The sequence below is a fragment of the Oncorhynchus tshawytscha genome, linkage group LG10 (genome assembly GCF_018296145.1).
Source record: "Oncorhynchus tshawytscha isolate Ot180627B linkage group LG10, Otsh_v2.0, whole genome shotgun sequence".
Lineage (NCBI taxonomy): Eukaryota > Metazoa > Chordata > Actinopteri > Salmoniformes > Salmonidae > Oncorhynchus > Oncorhynchus tshawytscha.
Genome location: NC_056438.1, coordinates 84760497 through 84784689, shown reverse-complemented (window position 1 = coordinate 84784689; position 24193 = coordinate 84760497). Strand labels below are relative to the sequence as shown.

The 24193-nt window shown below is 44.7% G+C and overlaps 1 protein-coding gene across 2 annotated transcripts in view; it reads right to left on the bottom strand.

Moving 5' to 3' along the window:
• The window catches only part of rgs20 (regulator of G protein signaling 20), a 34308-nt gene extending 15905 nt beyond the window's left edge, over nucleotides 1-18403 (bottom strand). For both annotated transcript variants that reach the window (XM_042329289.1, XM_042329288.1), the window contains exons 1-2: nucleotides 18320-18403; nucleotides 940-1145 (exon numbers count right to left, since the gene is read on the bottom strand). In XM_042329289.1, coding sequence (XP_042185223.1) covers nucleotides 940-1145; nucleotides 18320-18382 — 269 coding nt within the window. In that variant the 5' untranslated portion in view covers nucleotides 18383-18403. The remainder of the gene's footprint in view (nucleotides 1-939; nucleotides 1146-18319) is intronic.
• Nucleotides 18404-24193: the final 5790 nt, after the last annotated feature.

The following is a 24193-nucleotide window of genomic DNA, read 5'->3' as shown; positions in this document are numbered from 1 at the left end:
GGGTGATATACTGTAGGGTGATGTATTGTAGGGTGATCTACTGTAATGTAATGTACATTAGGGTGCTGTATGATTCATAATTGTTTTACATTTATTTAACTAGGCAAGTCAGTGAAGAACAAATTCTTATTTTCAACGACGGCCTAGGAACGGTGGGTTAACTGCCTGTTCAGGGGCAGAAAGACAGATTTCTACCTTGTCAGCTCAGGAATTTGATCTTGCAACCTTTCGGTTACTAGTCCAACGCTCTAACCACTAGGCTAACTGCCACCCCTATGATGTGTAGATGTAGGGATATGTACTGTAGGGTGCTGTACTGTAGGGTGCTGTGTGATGCAGGGTGCTGTACTGTAGGGTGCTGTGTGATGTAGGGTGCTGTACTGTAGGGTGCTGTGTAGGTGTAGGGTGATGTACTGTAGGGTGCTGTGTAGGTGTAGGGTGATGTACTGTAGGGGGATGTACTGTAGGGTGATGTACTGTAGGGTGCTGTGTAGATGTAGGATGATGTACTGTAGGGTGCTGTGTAGATGTAGGATGATGTACTGTAGGGTGCTGTGTAGATGTAGGGTGATGTACTGTAGGATGATGTACTGTAGGGTTATGTACTGTAGGGTGCTGTGTAGATGTAGGATGATGTACTGTAGGGTGCTGTGTAGATGTAGGGTGACATACTGTAGGGTGCTGTGTAGATGTAGGGTGATGTACTGTAGGATGATGTGTGATGTAGGGTGCTGTGTGATGAATGGTGCTGTGTGATGTAGGGTGCTGTGTGATGTAGGGTGCTGTGTCGAACAATGCTGGGTGTGTGACACACTACTAGAAGTGTATGACAGAGTTTGCGTCCCAAATGGCACCCTATTCCCCATAGGATTTTAATCAAAAGTAGTGCACTATAAAGGGAATCGGGTGCTGTCTGGGATGAATCCATACTGTTCGTACCAGGAACAGCTACAGCAGCAGCACCAGCAGAAGCAACAGGCGTTGTTCCCTCTCTGGTTCACCTGGCTCTGATTCCCCTGGTTCTGGTTCCCCTGGTTCTGGCTCTGGTTAGGGTCCTGCTGGGTCGGTGCCGTGCCACCCGCCATCGACTCCTGCTGCACCGACATCTGACGCTTTCGCATCTCCATACGCTCTGATCCCATGGGCTAGGGACACAGAGACACAGAGGGTTAGATCCCATGGGCTGGGGACACAGAGATACAGAGGGTTAGAGCCCATGGGCTGGAGGGACACAGAGACGCAGAGGGTTAGAGCCCATGGGCTGGAGGGACACAGAGATACACAGGGTTAGAGCCCATGGGCTGGAGGGACACAGAGATACAGAGGGTTAGAGCCCATGGGCTGGAGGGACACAGAGATACAGAGGGTTAGATCCCATGGGCTGGAGGGACACAGAGATACAGAGGGTTAGAGCCCATGGGCTGGAGGGACACAGAGATACAGAGGGTTAGATCCCATGGGCTGGAGGGACACAGAGATACAGAGGGTTAGAGCCCATGGGCTGGAGGGACACATAGACACAGAGGGTTAGATCCCATGGGCTGGATGGACATAGCGACACAGAGAGTTAGATCCCATTGGCTGGAAGGACATAGAGACACAGAGAGTTAGATCCCAATGGCTGGAAGGACATAGAGACACAGAGAGTTAGATCCCATTGCCTGGAGGGACACACATGGTTAGATCCCGTTGGCTGGAGGACAAAGAGACAAAGAGGGTTAAATCCCAGTGGCTAGAGGGACACAGAGGAGTGGGACAGACAGACAGGGCTGATTCCATGGGGCTGAGGACAGAAGACAGACAGACAGACAGACAGACAGACAGACAGACAGACAGACAGACAGACAGACAGACAGACAGACAGACAGACAGACAGACAGACAGACAAGGCTGATTCCATGTCTGGTTCACAGACAGACAGACAGACAAGGCTGATCCCATGGGGCTGGGACAGACAGACAGACAAGGCTGATCCCATGGGGCTGAGGACAGACAGACAGACAGACAGACAGACTGACAGACAGACAGACAGACAGACAGACAGACAGACAGACAGACACAAGGCTGATCCCATGGGGCTGAGGACAGAAGAACACAGAGGACAGACAGACCCAGACAGGGACACAGAGACAAGAGGCTGATCCCATGGGGCTGAGGACACAGAGACAGACAGACAGACAGACCCAGACTGACAGACAGACAGACAGACAGACAGACAGACAGACAGACAGACAGGACAGACACAGACAGACAGAGGCTGATCCCATGGGGCTGGAGGGACACAGACAGACAGACAGACAGACAGACCCAGACTGACAGACAGACAGACAGACAAACAGGGCTGATCCATGGGGCTGAGGACAGACAGACAGACAGGCAGAGGCTGATCCCATGGGGCTGAGACAGACAGACAGACAGCCAAGGTTGATCCCATGGGCTGGAGGACAGACAAACAGACAGACAGACAGACAGACAGACAAGGCTGATCCCATGGGGCTGAGGACAGACAGACAGACAGACAGACAGACAGACAGACAGACAGACAGACAGACAGACAGACAGACAGACAGACAGACAGACAGACAGACAGACAGACAGACAAGGCTGATCCCATGGGGCTGACAGACAGGCAGACAGACAGACAAGGCTGATCCCATGGGGCTGAGGACAGACAGACAGACAGACAGACAGACAGACAGACAGACAGACAGCTGACAGACAGACAGACAGACAGACAGACAGACAGACAAGGCTGATCCCATGGGGCTGAGGACAGACAGGCAGACAGACAGACAAGGCTGATCCCATGGGGCTGAGGACAGACAGACAGACAAGGCTGATCCCATGGGGCTGAGGACAGACAGGCAGACAGACAGACAACAGCTGATCCCATGGGGCTGAGGACAGACAGACAGACAGACAGACAGACAGACAGACAGACAGACAGACAGACAGACAGACAGACAGACAGACAAGGCTGATCCCATGGGGCTGAGGACAGACAGGCAGACAGACAGACATACAAGGCTGATCCCATGGGGCTGAGGACAGAGAGACAGACAACGCTGATCCCATGGGGCTGAGACAGACAGACAGACAGACAGACAGACAGACAGACAGACAGACAGACAGACAGACAGACAGGGGCTGAGGACAGACAGACAGACAGACAAGGCTGATCCCATGGGGCTGAGGACAGACAGGCAGAGAGACAGACAGACAAGGCTGATCCCATGGGGCTGAGGATAGACAGACAGACAAGGCTGATCCCATGGGGCTGAGGACAGACAGGCAGAGGAGGATAATATGCTGCATAATATTGTAATAACAGTCATGTGATGACATGCAAATGAACTTAGACTAGATTTCTATTATACAGTATTAGTCTTTGAAACAACACCAGTAATACTACAACCAATCTGGCCTTGCAATATGTGTAACACAAAGCTAGAGCTCCATCAGTGCTCTACTGTATGGTCCTGATGATGTCGCTACAACATCTACGGACAGTTCCTTCATGGTATAGTTTCTGCTATGACACGCCCTGTTGGGACCCTACAGTGGACAGTTCCTTCATGGTATAGTTTCTGCTATGACACGCCCTGTTGGGACCCTACAGTGGACAGTTCCTTCATGGTATAGTTTCTGCTATGACACGCCCTGTTGGGACCCTACAGTGGACTCCAACAGTATTGGGACAGTGAGACGTGTTGTTTTGGCTCTGTACTCCAGCACTTTGAATTTGAAATTATACAATGATTATGAGGATAAAGGGCAGACTGTCAACTATAATATTGAGGATATTTTCATCCATATTGGGTGAACCGTTTTGTACATATTGGCTCCATTTTAGGGGACCAAAAGTATTGGGACAAATTCACTTATGTGTATTAAAGTAGTGAAAAGTTAAGTATTTGGTCCCATATACATAGCAAATGGTGACGACATCAAGCTTGTGACTCTACACATTTGTTAGATGTATTTGCTGGTTGTGTTTGAGTTTATTTTGTGTTGTGTCAAGTTGACGGAGCGTGCAAGTGGCATGCTGACTGCAGGAATGTCCACCAGAGCTGTTGCCAGAGACTTGAATGATCATTTCTCTGCCACAAGCCGCCTCAATGTCATTTAAAAAAAAATGTCAGTACGTCCAACTGACCTCACAACTGCAGACCACGTGTATGGCGTTGTGTGGAACAGCAGTTTCCTGATGTCAATGTTGTGAACAGAGTGGCGGTTGGGTTATGGTATGGGCAGGCATAAGCTACAGACAACGAACACAATTGCATTTTATCGATGGCAATTTGAATGCACAAAATACAGTGACAAAATCCCGAGGCCCATTGTGAAATCCATAGATGGTTTTATTTAACCTTTACTTCACTTGGCAAGTCTGTAAATACGAAATTGTTCTTAACTATGATGGCCTACCCCAGCCAAACCCTCCCCTAACCCGGACGACGCCCTATGGGACTCCCGAACACGGTCAGTTGTGATACAGCCTGGGATCAAACCAGGGTCTGTAGTGACACCTATAGCACTGAGATGCAGGGCCTTAGACTGCTGCGCCACTCGGGAGCTAAATTACAACCTAATAAATGAATTTATATCAATTGACTGATTTCCTAATTTGAACTGTAAAATCAATGAAATTGTTGCATGTTGCATTATATTTTAGTTCAGTATAATATATTGTAATTCTTTTGTAATTTTTTATTGTAAATAAGAGTATAATGTTTCTAAACACTTCTACGTACATTAATGTGGATGCTACCATGGTTACAGGTAATCCTGAATGAATCGTGAATAATGATGAGTGAGGAAGTTACAGATGCACAAATATCATACCCCCAAGACATGCTAACCTCTCACCATTACAATAACAGGGGAGGTTAGCATTTTATATCATACCCCCAAGACATGCTAACCTCTCACCATTACAATAACAGGGGAGGTTAGCATTTTATATCATATCCCCAAGACATGCTAACCTCTCACCATTACAATAACAGGGGAGGTTAGCATTTTATATCATATCCCCAAGATATGCTAACCTCTCACCATTACAATAACAGGGGAGGTTAGCATTTTATATCATACCCCCAAGACATGCTAACCTCTCACCATTACAATAACAGGGGAGGTTAGCATTTTATATCATATCCCCAAGACATGCTAACCATCTCACCATTACAATAACAGGGGAGATTAGCATTTTATATCATATCCCCAAGACATGCTAACCTCTCACCATTACAATAACAGGGGAGGTTAGCATTTTATATCATACCCCCAAGACATGCTAACCTCTCACCATTACAATAACAGGGGAGGTTAGCATTTTATATCATATCCCCAAGACATGCTAACCTCTCACCATTACAATAACAGGGGAGATTAGCATTTTATATCATACCCCCAAGACATGCTAACCTCTCCCCATTACTATAACAGGGGAGGTTAGCATTTTTGGGGGGGTATGATATTTGTGTGTCTAACTTTCTCACTATCCGTTATCATGGTAGTATTCACATTAATGTAGAAGTGTATAGAAACATATTCTATTCTTATTTACAATAAAAGTGAATCCAAAATGACACAATACATTATTTACCATTAATTTCTATTGGTTACAAAATAATCTAAACATCCTAAACAAACAGCAAATGCATCCAACAAATGTGTAGAGTCACAAGCTTGATGTCGTCATTGTGTGCTGGGAATAACGGACCAAATACTCAACTTGAGTCATTGTATCATTTCAAAGCGCTGGAGTACAGAGCCAAAACAACTAAACATGTGTCCCTGTCTCAACCCTTCTGGAGCTCACTGTATATAGACCTGTGTTTCTTTCTGAATCATGTATTGGCCAAAGGTGGCCTCCAATCACGTTGTAGTGAGGTGGCCTCCAATCACGTTGTAGTGAGGTGGCCTCCAATCACGTTGTAGTGATGTGGCCTCCAATCACGTTTAGTGAGGTGGCCTCCAATCACGTTGTAGTGATGTGGCCTCCAATCACGTTTCAGTGAGGATGTGGCCTCCAATCACCCTCCAATCACGTTGGCCTCCAGTGATGATGTGCCTCCAATCACGTTGACCTCAGTGAGTGAGGTGGCCTCCAATCACGTTGTAGTGATGTGGCCTCCAATCAATGATGTGGCCTCCAATCACGTTTTGAGTGAGGTGGCCTCCAATCACGTTGTAGTGATGTGGCCTCCAATGATGTGGCAATCGTTGTGAGTGATGGGGCCTCCAATCACGTTGTAGTGATGGGGCCTCCAATCACGTTGTAGTGAGGTGGCCTCCAATCACGTTGAGTGATGTGGCCTCCAATCACGTTTTAGTGATGTGGCCTCCAATCACGTTGTAGTGATGTGGCCTCCAATCACGTTGTGAGTGATGTGGCCTCCAATCACAATGGCCTCCAATCACGTTGTAGTGATGTGGCCTCCAATCACGTTTCAGTGATGTGGCCTCCAATCACGTTTTAGTGAGATGGCCTCCAATCACGTTGGCCTCCAATCACGTAGTGAGGTGGCCTCCAATCACGTTTTGTAGTGATGTGGCCTCCAATCACGTTTTAGTGAGGTGGCCTCCAATCACGTTTTAGTGATTTGGCCTCCAATCACGTTTGACCTAGTGAGGTGGCCTCCAATCACGTTGTAGTGATGTGGCCTCCAATCACGTTGTAGTGATGTGGCCTCCAATCACGTTTTGATGTGGCCTCCAGTGAGATGGCCTCCAATCACGTTTTAGTGATGTGGCCTCCAATCACGTTGTAGTGATGTGGCCTCCAATCACGTTGTAGTGATGAGCTGGCCTCCAATCACGCTTTAGTGAGTGGCCTCCAATCACGTTTTAGTGATGTGGCCTCCAATCACGTTGTAGTGATGTGGCCTCCAATCACGTTGTAGTGATGTGGCCTCCAATCACGTTTTAGTGAGGTGGCCTCCAATCACGTTTTGAGTGAGATGGCCTCCAATCACGTTTTATGTGTGAGGTGGCCTCCAATCACGTTTTAGTGAGGTGGCCTCCAATCACGTTTTAGTGATGATGGTCTCCAATCACGTTTTTGTGATGTGGCCTCCAATCACGTTTTAGTGAGATGGTCTCCAATCACGTTTTAGTGAGATGGCCTCCAATCACGTTTTAGTGAGGTGGCCTCCAATCACGTTGTAGTGATGTGACCTCCAATCACGTTTTAGTGATGTGGCCTCCAATCACGTTGTAGTGATGTGGCCTCCAATCACGTTGTAGTGATGTGGCCTCCAATCACGTTGTAGTGATGTGGCCTCCAATCACGTTTTAGTGATGTGGCCTCCAATCACGTTTTAGTGAGGTGATCTCCAATCACGTTTTAGTGAGGTGATCTCCAATCACGTTTTAGTGATGTGGCCTCCAATCACGTTTTAGTGAGGTGGCCTCCAATCACGTTGTAGTGAGGTGGCCTCCAATCAGGTTTTAGTGAGTTGGCCTCCAATCACGTTTTAGTGATGTGGCCCCCAATCACGTTTTAGTGAGATGGCCTCCAATCACGTTTTAGTGATGTGGCCTCCAATCACGTTTTAGTGATGTGGCCTCCAATCACGTTTTAGTGAGGTGGCCTCCAATCACGTTTTAGTGATTTGGCCTCCAATCACGTTTTAGTGAGGTGGCCTCCAATCACGTTGTAGTGATGTGGCCTCCAATCACGTTTTAGTGAGGTGGCCTCCAATCACGTTTTAGTGAGATGGCCTCCAATCACGTTTTAGTGAGATGGCCTCCAATCACGTTTTAGTGAGGTGGCCTCCAATCACGTTTTAGTGAGGTGGCCTCCAATCACGTTTTAGTGAGATGGCCTCCAATCACGTTATTGTGATGTGGCCTCCAATCACGTTTTAGTGAGCTGGCCTCCAATCACGCTTTAGTGATGTGGCCTCCAATCACGTTTTAGTGAGGTGGCCTCACAATCACGTTTTGGCCTCCAGTGAGGTGGCCTCCAATCACGTTGTAGTGATGTGGCCTCCAATCACGTTTTAGTGAGGTGGCCTCCAATCACGTTTTAGTGAGATGGCCTCCAATCACGTTTTAGTGAGGTGGCCTCCAATCACGTTTTAGTGAGGTGGCCTCCAATCACGTTTTCCAGTGAGGTGGCCTCCAATCACGTTTTGAGTGAGGTGGCCTCCAATCACATTTTAGTGATGTGGCCTCCAATCACGTTTTAGTGAGGTGGCCTCCAATCACGTTTTTTTAGTGAGGTGGCCTCCAATCACGTTGTGAGTGATGTGGCCTCCAATCACGTTTTAGTGATGTGGCCTCCAATCACGTTTTAGTGAGTGATGTGGCCTCCAATCACGTTGTGAGTGATGTGGCCTCCAATCACGTTTTAGTAGTGATGTGGCCTCCAATCACGTTTTAGTGAGTGATGTTTTAGGCCTCCAGTCACGTTTTAGTGAGTGAGGTGGCCTCCAATCACGTTGTGAGTGAATCACGGTGGCCTCCAATCACGTTTTTTAGTGAGATGGCCTCCAATCACGTTTTAGTGAGATGGCCTCCAATCACGTTTTAGTGAGATGGCCTCCAATCACGTTTTGGCCTCCAATCAGTGAGGTGGCCTCCAATCACGTTTTAGTGAGGTGGCCTCCAATCACGTTTTCCAATCAGTGAGATGGCCTCCAATCACGTTATTGTGATGTGGCCTCCAATCACGTTTTAGTGAGATGGCCTCCAATCACGTTTTAGTGAGGTGGCCTCCAATCACGTTGTAGTGATGTGGCCTCCAATCACGTTTTAGTGAGATGGCCTCCAATCACGTTTTTCCAGTGAGGTGGCCTCCAATCACGTTTTAGTGAGGTGGCCTCCAATCACGTTTTGGCCTCCAGTGAGATGGCCTCCAATCACGTTGTAGTGATGTGGCCTCCAATCACGTTGTAGTGATGTGGCCTCCAATCACGTTGTAGTGATGTGGCCTCCAATCACGTTGTAGTGATGTGGCCTCCAATCACGTTGTAGTGATGTGGCCTCCAATCACGTTGTAGTGATGTGGCCTCCAATCACGTTTTAGTGATGTGGCCTCCAATCACGTTGTAGTGATGTGGCCTCCAATCACGTTGTAGTGATGTGGCCTCCAATCACGTTGTAGTGATGTGGCCTCCAATCACGTTGTAGTGAGGTGGCCTCCAATCACGTTGTAGTGATGTCTCAAGGATGATCAAAGAAAATTGGATGCACCGGAGCTCAATTTAGAGTGTCATAACAAAGGGGTGTGAATACATATTAGATATTTCTGTATTTCATTTTCAATACATTTGCTAAAATTTCTAAATACATGTTTTCACTTTGTCATTATGGGGTATTGTGTATAGATGGGTGAGGGAAAACAAATGTTTAACCCTTTCATGCGTTAGTTCCAAATATCTGTAACGGTCGCGTGAGTTTTTTTAATGCACGTGATGTTAGAACATTCCTTCCATTCCAGAATGTGATTGTTACGCAACAGTACATTTTATTCATGCTGCCCTCAAACCAAGGCACGCAACCTGTTTTTATTTATAGGTTGTTTTCAACTTGCCAATTTCAAATTATTTTCGAGGAAGTTTTTTATTTTCTAAGCACAGCTTGAATTGAGGTGTGTTCCGCCTCATTCATTCACTGTCACGACTTCCGCCGAAGTCGGTCCCTCTCCTTGTTCGGGCGGTGTTCGGAGGTTGACGTCACCGACCTTCTAGCCATCACTGATCCATTTTTTATTTTCCATTTGTTTTGTCTTATCTTCCTTCACACCTGGTTCCAATCCCAATTCTGGTTCCGGAGCGCGGAGGAAATGGGAGGCCGCCCATGTCCACCTTCAGCGCGCCGTACTGCGCAGACTGTCACCGCAGTGATGCACCGGGGGACCGGGTCTGGCTCTCGACCCGAAATGTGCCCATCCGCCTGCCCTGTCAGAAGCTGGGTCCGCATTTTGTGGGGCCATTTAAAGTCCTGAGGAGAGTGAACGAGGTATGTTACAGGTTACAGCTTCCCCCCATTTACCGTATTAACCCCTCGCTCCATGTGTCTCTCCTCAGGCCAGTGGTGGCTGGCCCGCTACAGGAGTTTGAGCGGGCCAGCCACTGGACATCGAGGGGGCCCCTCTGGACATCGACGGACGTCTTCCTTCACACCTGGTTCCAATCCCATCAATTACATGTTGTGTATTTAACCCTCTGTTTTCCCCTCATGTTAAATCAAATCAAATCAAAGTTGATTTGTCACATTCGCCGAATACAACAGTGAAATGCTTACATACAGGCTCTAACCAATAGTGCGGAAAAAGGGTCGGAGATTGTTTTATTATATGTATTGAGCAAGGTATGTGTTGGTGTGCGACGGGTTTTGTACCCACTTTTGATATTTTGTATATTTTGGAGTTCTGTCAGCACTTATTAAACGACTCCGTTTATACCAAGTTTGTTCTCCTGACTTCCTTCCACCAACACGCAGCATTTACATTCACATACAAATACTCATTTTTACTTTTGCGGACCAATTCATTTTTTAGACATTTCTGACCCGAACAAAATTCCCCAAACACTTCCCAATTGTTTGTGCAGTTCAAGTCTGCAGACATTTGCTCATCTCCTGTCCTGCACACACGTGTTCACATTTTCCGTCTGTTGCCTGCATCTCAGTCATAGTTGTTTTCGTTACAAATAATAACTTTGGAAATGTGTGCGTTTCTATCAAAGTAAATATGTTATAATAGTTTCTGCATGTCATGTTATGTCGTTTCTACTGTAGCATAATATATTTGTGTATATTCCTTATAACCATGGATACGAAAGGCAACGTTACTAATTTCATAACCTTTGTGGTGTATTCAATGCTTAGGTAGCTAGCTACAATGCTAATTGCTTCAGAGAAGTATTAGCATGTGTTGTATTTTGACGCTACCCTGGCCTTATGACCCCCAAGTGGCGCAGCTGTCTAAGGCACAGTGTCTCAGTGCTAGAGGTGTCACTACAGACACCCAGGTTTAAATCCAGACTGTGTTTCTATCAAAGTAAGTGCCTTATTACGTTATAATAGTTTCTGTGTGTTATGTTATACAGTTTCTACTGTAGCTCACTGTGTGTATGGAGCATAATATATTTGTGTATATTCCTTATAACCGCGGACAAGCGAGGTAACGTTACTCATTTCATAAGGTCGGTTAGGATCACTACTTTATTTTAAGAATGTGAAATGTCAGAATAATAGTAGAGAGAATGATTTATTTCAGCTTTTATTTCTTTCATCACATTCCCAGTGGATCAGAAGTTTACATACACTCAATTAGTATTTGATAGCATTGCCTTTACATTTTTTTACTTGGGTCAAACGTTTCGGGTAGCCTTCCACAAGCTTCCCACAATAAGTTGGGTGAATTTTGGCCCATTCCTCCTGACAGAGCTGGTGTAACTGAGTCAGGTTTGTAGGCCTCCTTGCTCGCACATGCTTTTTCAGTTCTGCCCACAAATATTCTATAGGGTTGAGGTCAGGGCTTTGTGATGGCCACTCCAATACCTTCACTTTGTTGTCCTTAAGCCATTTTGCAACAATTTTGGAAGTATGCTTGGGGTCATTGTCCATTTGAAAGACCCATTTGCGTCATACACAGTGTAAGGGGATAAAGAATATGTACATAAGCTTTAAATTCCTGACTGATGTCTTGAGATGTTGCTTCAATATATCCACATACTGGATAATCCACATAATCCACATTTTTTTATGGCGGTTTTGGAGCAGTGGATCCTTGCTGAGCCACCTTTCAGGTTATGTCGATGTAGGACTTGTTTTCTGTGGATATAGATACTTTTGAGGGCTGTTTCCTCCAGCATACTTTTGTACAGCCCGCCAGGATGCTCTCGATTGTGCATCTGTAGAAGTTTGTGAGTGCTTTTGTGACAAGCTGTTTCCTCCAGCATCTTCCTCACGAGGGTCCTTTGCTGTGTTTCTGAGATTGATTTGCACTTTTCGTTCCACGATGTGGACGTTCATCTCTAGGAGACGAACGCGCCTCCTTCCTGAGCGGTATGACGGCTGTTGTGTCCCATAGTGTTTATACTTGCGTACTATTCTTTGTACAGATGAGATGTTGTTGCCTACCCTCACTACCTGGGGGCGAAATTTCTCCCAAGGATGAACCAGACTTGTGGAGGTCGACAATTTTTTTTCTGGGGTCTTGGCTGATTTCTTTTGATTTTCCCATGATGTCAAGCAAAGAGGCACTGAGTTTGACGGTAGGCCTTGAAATACATCCACAGGTACACCTCCAATATACTCAAATGATGTCAATTAGCCTAACAGAAGCTTCTAAAGACATGACATAATTTTCTGGAATTTTCCAAGCTGTTCAAAGGCAAAGTCAACTTTGTGCATGTAAATTTCTGACCCACTGGAATTGTGGTACAGTGATTTATAAGTGAAATAATCTGTCTGAAACTAATTGTTGGAAAAATGACTTGTGTCATGCACAAAGTAGATGTCCTAACCGCCTTTCCAAAACTTTAGTTTGTTAACAAGAAATTTGTGGAGTGGTTGAAAAATGGGTTTTAATGAGTCCAACCTGAGTGTATGTAAACTAGTTTTAATGACTCCAACCTGAGTGTATGTAAACTAGTGTTAATGACTCCAACCTGAGTGTATGTAAACTAGTGTTAATGACTCCAACCTGAGTGTATGTAAACTATAATCCTGGACATAATCCAAATTTTTTTTTTTCTGATGTGTGGATGACTCCAACCTGTAGTTTTACTGTGGATATGTAACTGTTTTAATCTTCACAGGGTCCTTTGCTGTGTATGATTTGCACTTTTCGCAGCAATGTCCTTCCTGAGCGGAATGACTGTGTGGTCCCAACCTTGCGTACTGTACAGATGAACGTGGTACCTTCAGGCGATTGGAAATTTCTCCCAACCAGACTGTGGAGGTGTAAACTGGGGTCTTGGCTGATTTCTTTTGATTTTCCCATGATGTCAATGACTAGGCCTTGAAATACTGGTACACCTCCAATATACTCAAATGATGTCAATTAGCCTAACAGAAGCTTCTAAAGACATGACATAATTTTCTGGAATTTTCCAACTGTTCAAAGGCAAAGTCAACTTTGTGCATGTAAATTTCTGACCCACTGGAATTGTGGTACAGTGATTTATATGAAATAATCTGTCTGAAAATAATTGTTGGAAAAATGACTTGTGTCATGCACAAAGTGATGTGTAAAACTTTAGTTTGTTAATGACTGGTTGAAAAATGGGTTTTAATGAGTCCAACCTGAGTGTATGTAAACTAGTTTTAATGACTCCAACCTGAGTGTATGTAAACTAGTGTTAATGACTCCAACCTGAGTGTATGTAAACTAGTGTTAATGACTCCAACCTGAGTGTATGTAAACTAGTGTTAATGACTCCAACCTGGATACGTTGAAAATTCCACATCGAAACATTACACTTCTTTTTCATCCTATCTTCAATATACTGTATATTGGGTTGTTGAAATTGTTGAATTTTATATTTGATTAGATCTTGTTTCAATGTCATGCCATCAACCTAAATAAAGAGCTATATTGAAATAAAGTAAGAAGCCACAGTATTTTCTGAACAGAGACTCCAAATAGTATATGAGGGGTAATGCACTTCACTGAAAACAAGTCTGCCATCCAGATGCCTACCTCTACAGACCCTGCTTGACTTTGTAAACAAGTGTGTACATTTTAGCTGAGCTATCATGCCAACACATTTAGACATTGGTCAGCCTCCAACCTCATTTGTGCAGACTACCCAAATATAATTGAATATTGGAAAGGAACTCCTTTAACTTCTCTTACACAGGCTGTATGAGGTTGGGTTTATGTAGGCTACATTGCCATGTGATTTGCCCAATAACATAATTTCAACGTGACACTAGATATACAAGCATTCTTCCCTGGTTTATTCAATCTTTGGAAGCTTATAAGTAGTTATCATTCGCCCTATAAATAGGATGCCAAAGATATGAATAATACAATTTCCTTTGTATGTTGTCTTGTATATTAAGGATGGTTGGTTGATTTCAAATGTAATCTACAAGTTTTTAATATGTTGGATTCACGTCTCCATCTCAACCAAAAATCCAAGTTAAAGAATAGGACTACATCAAATCAAACTTTATGCATTTTATGCATTTGATTTGCTCAACATGATGGTGTTGGGCAAATCAGATGTCAACGTAGCCTACATAAACCCAACCCCAGCTAACAACGAACATTCCCCCAACTTTAGAGTTCCGTTAAGAGTCTCTTAAGAGGTTTTCATATAAATGTTCCCGTGATGTGCATGGAATGTTTTCAAGAGACCATTCCCTTAATATGAAGTAGAACTTAGCCAGAACATAGTTACCATGTTCTCAGAACCTACTATATTAATGTTCAAGACATGTTTCATTGGAACGTTGTAAGAACATTTGTGTCCGAAGAAAAAATCTTTAATCACATTACCGAGCCAATTAAGGCCCTGATTGGTTAACCACTGATCCATTCATAGCTCTCTGTCTGTTGGCAAGGTTAGGGATACACACACAGTGTTTTAACATAGTGTTTTTAACATGGTGTTTTTAACATTTCGTTTTTAACATATAGTGTTTTTAACTTACATATTTGACCAGGATGCCTTGCTCCCAGGCAGACTAAATAACTTTTTTGCCCGCTTTGAGGGCAATACAGTGCCACTGACACGGCCCGCAACCAAAACATGCGGACTCTCCTTCACTGCAGCCGACGTGAGGAAAACATTTAAACGTGTCAACCCTCGCAAGGTTGCAGGCCCAGACGGCATCCCCAGCCGCGCCCTCAGAGCATGCGCAGACCAGCTGGCTGGTGTGTTTACGGACATATTCAATCAATCCCTATCCCAGTCTGTTGTTCCCACAAGCTTCAAGAGGGCCACCATTGTTCCTGTTCCCAAGAAAGCTAAGGTAACTGAGCTAAATGACTACCGCCCCGTAGCACTCACTTCCGTCATCATGAAGTGCTTTGAGAGACTAGTCAAGGACCATATCACCTCCACCCTAACTGACACCCTAGACCCACTCCAATTTGCTTACCGCCCAAATAGGTCCACAGACGATGCAATCTCAACCACACTGCACACTGCCCTAACTCATCTGGACAGGAGGAATACCTATGTGAGAATGCTGTTCATCGACTACAGCTCGGCATTTAACACCATAGTGCCCTCCAAGCTCGTCATCAAGCTCGAGACCCTGGGTCTCGACCCCGCCCTGTGCAACTGGGTACTGGACTTCCTGACGGGCCGCCCCCAGGTGGTGAGTGTAGGCAACAACATCTCCACCCCGCTGATCCTCAACACTGGGGCCCCACAAGGTTGCGTTCTGAGCCCTCTCCTGTACTCCCTGTTCACCCACGACTGCGTGGCCACGCACGCCTCCAACTCAATCATCAAGTTTGCGGACGACACAACAGTGGTAGGCTTGATTACCAACAACGACGAGACGGCCTACAGGGAGGAGGTGAGGGCCCTCGGAGTGTGGTGTCAGGAAAATGACCTCACACTCAACGTCAACAAAACTAAGGAGATGATTGTGGACTTCAGGAAACAGCAGAGGGAAGACCCCCCTATCCACATCGATGGAACAGTAGTGGAGAGGGTAGTAAGTTTTAAGTTCGTCGGCGTACACATCACAGACAAACTGAATTGGTCCACCCACACAGACAGCATCGTGAAGAAGGCGCAGCAGCGCCTCTTCAACCTCAGGAGGCTGAAGAAATTCGGCTTGTCACCAAAAGCACTCACAAACATCTACAAATGCACAATCGAGAGCATCCTGTCGGGCTGTATCACCGCCTGGTACGGCAACTGCTCCACCCTCAACCGTAAGGCTCTCCAGAGGGTAGTGAGGTCTGCACAACGCATCACCGGGGGCAAACTACCTGCCCTCCAGGACACCTACACCACCTACACCATATCACTAGCCACTTTAAACAATGCTACCTAATATAATGTTTACATACCCTACATTATTCATCTCATATGTATACGTATATACTGTACTCTATATCATCTACTGCATCTTTATGTAATACATGTATCACTAGCCACTTTAACTATGCCACTTTGTTTACATACTCATCTCATATGTATATACTGTACTCAATACTATCTACTGTATCTTGCCTATGCCGCTCTGTACCATCACTCATTCATATATCTTTATGTACATATTCTTTATCCCCTTACACTTGTGTGTATAAGACAGTAGTTTTGGAATTGTTAGCTAGATTACTTGTTCGTTATTACTGCATTGTCGGAACTAGAAGCACAAGCATTTCGCTACACTCGCATTAACATCTGCTAACCATGTGTATGTGACAAATAAAATTTGATTTGATTTGATTTGATTACATTGTGGATGTTCATTTATAAAGTAATTATTATTCAACATGTCCTCACCTGGGATTTGAACTCTCAACATTGGTTCACGGTACTCCGATCTCCGTTTCAGGTATTAGTTCATCTGACTATTCTCATCATTGATTTGATCAAAGGCCCTTTCCTGAAGAAACCCTACCCCCTCCTCCCTAGGTACTTGTGTAGATCTGAAACAACCTGATTGGTGTAATCAATAGGGTGAATGCACTTTGAAGTCAGTCTCAGCTCTGTTAAAAGTACACTCATGGTGATTCAGGAGTATCATTAAAACAGGTTAAAATGCCCCACCAACATTAGACAACAATACAGAAAACCCTTCAATTGTTGAAATAAGTAAATCAAATCAATGATGAGAGAACAGTCAAATTGACTGCTAACTGACAGACATGGTAGTGGAGCAGGAATATCTGAAAGCTGTGAACCAAGAGGTTGTTTTGAGCTCAAATCCCAGGTGTTGGATAATAATTACTGTATAAATGAACATTCACAATGTAATCAGGTATGTAAAATATGGAAGTTAAAAGCACTGTGAGTATCCCTAAGCAACAGACAATGTCTAAATGATAACTCCACTGTCTCGAACACAGATGGGTTACAAAGTTAAACAGGGTACACAGAGGATCTGGGTTAGGCTGGTCGATATGGACACAAATCCATATCGCAATAAATTGCCTGAATTGATAAGGTAAATAGAATGCTTCAGAACACCCTGGACCACTGTTTCTACCCTTGAAACTACTACTACTAATGTGGTGGTTGTAGCCATTCATTGTCCCATTAACAATCACCCATATTCGCAAACTTATTTCATTTTAAACTTCACATTTCTCTAGTATAGGCTTCTTATCATAATGAACAATATCAGCAAAGTGCCTGCGATAAGTGGTCAGTGTGGTCGGTGTTGAAAATGGTTTGTTTATCATCCCGGCTCTAATCTGGATGGTACATTTGTTACCCCTCATATACCAGTAGGAGTCACTGTTCAGACAGGAAATGTAGGACTGTGGCTCCACATTTTATTTCAATATACCACTGCTGTTTACTGTGTTTAGGTTCATTGAAACAATCTTTTTTAAATTTCTGTGTGACATTTTCAATGCAATTTTCAATGTATACATAGTTCTGATGATTATGTTGAAATTAGATTGACTTAATCGGGTTGTTACATCAATGTTAATTAAATTGAAGTTTTGCCCCAATTTACAACGCTGGTTGAAATGGGATGAAAATAGCACTGGTTGATGACTTTTTAAAACCGATGTATTTTTTTTAACATTGATTCCACGTCACAATACGTTGGCAAAGTACATTGAAACAACGTTGATTCAGCCAGTATGTGCCCAGTGGGTGGTGTCTGCATGTTCGCTAGTAAAATAGACCCAGACCAGGGAAAATAGGGAGATGGGGGATGATATTTGGATATTTGTAGCATTACCAAACAGCCTCTTTACGATTGGTATGTTGGTTCATTAAGAGCTGACATACGAGGAATATCGGTAGGCTGACTTCACCATCACCAGCTGGATGGGGGTGGAGGAGGAGGAAGAGGAGGAGGGGGGGATTCCGTACAGGAAAAACATCCTGATGTCACTCAATCACAACTCGTATTACAGAATAAAACCTATAGATATCTACACGGCATAGGCTGTTGTGCGAGACGAACACAGAGAACCCGTTGAATAACCATCAGCCCAGAACACAACATCACATCAATAGAAAGTGCCATGATGAAGAGTGAACAGAAAAAGACGCAGTCGCTACGAAGCTTACAGCTCCATCCATCCATCGCCCTCTACCACCACTCGGTACAACCACCGTGACAGACCGTTTTAACCCGCCTAGCCCGCTCTTCTCCCGACCAGACCAGACCAGGACCCATCGGGAAACCAAATACTCACAGTTTCACCATGTATGCCCAGGGAGAAGAGGGAATTCTCTGCCAAGATTACATCCGTCGGCATACGACTTCTTCCACCCGACCGGCTGGGTGCTGTCAGTGCGCATGCGCATGCTGTAGTAGTAGTAGTAGCGGGAGCATAGCTCGGACGGTGGATGTCACAGATTGATCTCACAGCTCTACAGATGGAGACTGCTGTGCAGTATTTTAGATACCGAGGCGGTGCTACCGAGAGAGGTGGAGGGGGGATTGGGCTAGGGTACTTCTGCTGTCATCTCGAGTCATATCCAATACGATTGACATAGGCCTTCCTTCATGTGTTTAGTAGAGGGACAGTCAAGCATACGTCTGTTCAAGCCAGAAACATAGGCTAGGACCCGACATGATCAGAAAGAAACCACAGTGTTCTCAGTAGATTAAATAGGTTCCGATGAGAAGATACACAATTAAAGTCATGCCGCTGTCTATGGTGCTGAAACAGCAGACTGTTAGAAGGGTTACTATAGTTCTAACTCTAGGAAGGCTTGAACAGAGTCAGTCACAGACTGGTTAGGAAGGGTTACTATAGTTCCAGAAACAGGTTCACAGTAGCAGTCAGACTGGTTAGAAGGGTTACTATAGACAACTGGGTTCAGTAACCAGTTAAAGGTTCATAGTTCCTAACAGTAAAGTTCAGACTGGTTAGAAGGGTTAAGGGTTACTATAGTTCCTAACTCTAGGAGTCTGAAACAGGTTCACAGTAGCAGTCAGACTAGTTAGAAGGGTTACTATAGTTTCTAACTCTAGGAGTCTGAAACAGGTTCACAGTAGCAGTCAGACTGGTTAGAAGGGTTACTATAGTTCCTAACTCTAGGAGTCTGAAACAGACTGTATCCTCTGGAATGAGCTGATCACTCTGCTTCAGTGACATCTTCTGTCCTCATAGGCCTACAGTCTGTCACTGAGGTGAAAGACAACAGTGATCTCTACAGGATAACTGGCATACTGGAGCAAACTCAAACTTTGCTTATATTTTTGTTTAAAAAATTATTTATATATCTTTATTTAACTAGGCAAGTCAGTTAAGAACAAATTATTATTTAGAATGACAGCCTACCCCAGCTGGGACAATTGTGAGCCACCCTATGGTTCTCCCAATCACAGCTGGTTCTGATACTGCCTGGTTTTGAACCAGGGTGTCTGTAGTGACACCTCAAGTGCTGAGATGCAGTGCCTTAGACTGCTACGCCAGTCAGGAGCTGCCTGAGTTTCAGTGGAATAATTTGCTGGAATAATGTTTGAAACATGTTTGTGTCTTCATGTTTTCCAGATGTCTCAGTAGAGTTGTGTGAAAACAGGTAGCATGTTGGTATGTTGCATTTATGTGAATGAGTGAGTAAAAAATAAATAATAATCACACAGTGCTGAGGATGTTCTCTTTTTAACAAGCTGAATATGACGCATTGTTGAGCATAATCTCAATCACTAGATGGACACTAGATGGCCCTGTGTGCTCACCAACACACTGTCAGACACTTCATATACTAATACTAAATGCAGAATGTTATAAAAAAGCAATCAAGCCTGGAATTCATGTCATTTTGGCATTTGTCTGTCTATTATCTATCCTTTACCCTTACCTACAGTATACTGCTGTTACTGTCTATTATCTATCCTTTACCCTTACCTACAGTATACTGCTGTTACTGTCTATTATCTATCATTTACCCCTACCTACAGTATACTGCTGTTACTGTCTATTATCTATCCTTATCTACCCCTACCTACAGTATACTGCTGTTACTGTCTATTATCTGTCCTTTACCCCTACCTACAGTATACTGCTGTTACTGTCTATTATCTACCCTTTACCCCTACCTACAGTATACTGCTGTTACTGTCTATTATCTATCCTTTACCTACAGTATACTACTGTTACTGTCTATTATCTATCCTGTTGTCTAGTCACTTTACCCCTACCTACAGTATACTGCTGTTACTGTCTATTATCTATCCTTTACCCCTACCTACAGTATACTGCTGTTACTGTCTATTATATATCATTTACCCCTACCTACAGTATACTGCTGTTACTGTCTATTATCTATCCTTTACCCCTACCTACAGTACACTACTGTTACTGTCCATTTTGCTGATCCCTGCCTACAGACAGAGACTAAAACAAGAAGCTCCCACGCTGAGGTCTGTTCAACGCTGGTCCGACCAATCTGATTCCACGCACCAAGACTGCTTCCATCACGTGGACTGGGATTTGTTTTGTATTGCGTCAGACAACAACATTGACAAATACGCTGATTCGGTGAGCGAGTTCATTAGAACGTGCGTTGAAGATGTCATTCCCATAGCAATGATTAAAACATTCCCAAACCAGAAACCGTGGATTGATGGCAGCATTCGCGTGAAACTGAAAGCGCGAACCACTGCTTTTAATCAGGGCAAGGTGACTGGTAACATGACCGAATACAAACAGTGCAGCTATTCCCTCCGCAAGGCAATCAAACAAGCTAAGCGTCAGTATAGAGACAAAGTAGAATCTCAAATTCAACGGCTCAGACACAAGAGGTATGTGGCAGGGTCTACAGTCAATCACGGATTACAAAAAAAAACCAGCCCTCCCAGGCAGACACGGACCAGGATGTCTTGCTCCCAGGCAGACTAAATAACTTTTTGCCCGCTTTGAGGACAATACAGTGCCACTGACACGTTCCTGTTCCCGCAACTAAAACATGCGGACTCTCCTTCACTGCAGCCGATGTGAGGAAAACATTTAAACGTGTCAACCCTTGCAAGGCTGCAGGCCCAGACAGCATCCCCAGCCGCGCCCTCAGAGCATGCGCAGACCAGCTGGCTGGTGTGTTTACGGACATATTCAATCAATCCTTATCCCAGTCTGATGTATATACTGCACTCAATACCATCTACTGTATCTTGCCTATGCCGCTCTGTACCATCACTCATTCATATATCTTTATGTACATATTCTTTATCCCCTTACACTTGTGTCTATAAGGTAGTAGTTTTGGAATTGTTAGCTAGATTACTTGTTGGTTATTACTGCATTATTACTGCATAGCACTCACTTCCGTCATCATGAAGTGCTTTGAGAGACTAGTCAAGGACCATATCACCTCCACCCTACCTGACACCCTAGACCCACTCCAATTTGCTTACCGCCCAAATAGGTCCACAGACGATGCAATCTCAACCACACTGCACACTGCCCTAACCCATCTGGACAAGAGGAATACCTATGTGAGAATGCTGTTCATCGACTACAGCTCGGCATTTAACACCATAGTGCCCTCCAAGCTCGTCATCAAGCTCGAGACCCTGGGTCTCGACCCCGCCCTGTGCAACTGGGTACTGGACTTCCTGACGGGCCGCCCCCAGGTGGTGAGGGTAGGCAACAACATCTCCACCCCGCTGATCTTCAACACTGGGGCCCCACAAGGGTGCGTTCTGAGCCCTCTCCTGTACTCCCTGTTCACCCACGACTGCGTGGCCACGCACGCCTCCAACTCAATCATCAAGTTTGCGGACGACACAACAGTGGTAGGCTTGATTACCAACAACGACGAGACGGCCTACAGGGAGGAGGTGAGGGCCCGCGGAGTGTGGTGTCGGGAAAATAACCTCACACTCAACATCAACAAAGCTAAGGAGATGATTGTGGACTTCAGGAAACAGCAGAGGGAACACCCCCCCTATCCACATTGAGTGAACAGTAGTGGAGAGGGTAGTAAGTTTTAAGTTCCTCGGCGTACACATCACAGACAAACTGAATTCGTCCACCCACACAGACAGCATCGTGAAGAAGGCGCAGCAGCGCCTCTTCAACCTCAGGAGGCTGAAGAAATTCGGCTTGTCACCAAAAGCACTCACAAACTTCTACAAATGCACAATCGAGAGCATCCTGTCGGGCTGTATCACCGCCTGGTACGGCAACTGCTCCGCCCACAACCGTAAGGCTCTCTAGAGGGTAGTGAGGTCTGCACAACGCATCACCGGGGGCAAACTACCTGCCCTCCAGGACACCTACACCACCCGATGTCACAGGAAGGCCATAAAGATCATCAAGGACAACAACCACCCGAGCCACTGCCTGTTCACCCCGCTATCATCCAGAAGGCGAGGTCAGTACAGGTGCATCAAAGCTGGGACCAAGAGACTGAAAAACAGCTTCTATCTCAAGGCCATCAGACTGTTAAACAGCCACCACTAACATTGAGTGGCTGCTGCCAACACACTGACTCAACTCCAGCCACTTTAATAATGGGAATTGATGCGAAATTATGTAAAATATATCACTAGCCACTTTAAACAATGCTACCTAATATAATGTTTACATACCCTACATTATCCATCTCATATGTATACGTATATACTGTACTCTATATCATCTACTGCATCTTTATGTAATACATGTATCACTAGCCACTTTAACTATGCCACTTTGTTTACATACTCATCTCATATGTATATACTGCACTCAATACCATCTACTGTATCTTGCCTATGCCGCTCTGTACCATCACTCATTCATATATCTTTATGTACATATTCTTTATCCCCTTACACTTGTGTCTATAAGGTAGTAGTTTTGGAATTGTTAGCTAGATTACTTGTTGGTTATTACTGCATTGTCGGAACTAGAAGCACAAGCATTTCGCTACACTCGCATTAACATCTGCTAACCATGTGTATGTGACAAATATAATTTGATTTGATTTGATTTGATGATATTATCTATTCTTTACCCCTACCTACAGTATACTGCTGTTACTGTCTATTATCTATCCTTTACCCCTACCTACAGTATACTGCTGTTACTGTCTATTATCTATCCTGTTGTCTAGTCACTTTACCCCTACCTATATGTACATAGCTACCTGTACTCCCTGTATATAGCCATGTTATTACCTGGTACTCCCTGTATATAACCATGTTATTACCTGGTACTCCCTGTATATAGTAATGTTATTACCTGGTACTCCCTTTATATAACCATGTAATTGCCTGGTGCTCCCTGTATATAGCGATACTCAGCCTTGTCTCAGGATGGTAAGTTGGTGGTTGAAGATATCCCTCTAGTGGTGTGGGGGTTGTGCTTTGGCAAAGTGGGTGGGGTTATATCCTTCCTGTTTGGCCCTGTCCAGGGGTGTCCTCGGATGGGGCCACAGTGTCTCCTGACACCTCCTGTCTCAGCCTCCAGTATTTATGCTGCAGTAGTTTATGTGTTGGGTGGCTAGGGTCAGTTTGTTATATCTGGAGTTCTTCTCCTGTCCTATTCGGTGTCCTGTGTGAATTTAAGTGTGCTCTCTCTAATTCTCTCTTTCTCTCTTTATTTCTCTCTCTCGGAGGACCTGAGCCCTAGGACCATGCCTCAGGACTACCTGACATGATGACTCCTTGCTGTCCCCAGTCCACCTGGCCGTGCTGCTGCTCCAGTTTCAACTGTTCTGCCTTATTATTATTGGACCATGCTGGTCATTTATGAACATTTTAACATCTTGGCCATGTTCTGTTATAATCTCCACCCGGCACAGCCAGCAGAGGACTGGCCACCCCTCATAGCCTGGTTCCTCTCTCGGTTTCTTCCTAGGTTTTGGCCTTTCTAGGGAGTTTTTCCTAGCCACATATACAGGGATCTAAATGAAGGTCAGATAGGAGAGGTCTGTTGATGGAGTATCTGATTGATGGTTGTTGCTGTCTGTTGTAATCCTCCAGGGGCCAAATACATAAAGCTTCTGAAAGCAGAAATGCTGATTCAGGATCAATTATATGGACAGTGGGGACCTGATCCTACACCAGCACTCCTTCTCTAAGATACCTGATACACACGGTCTCTCCTGAGGTCCTTTCTGAGGACAGATAG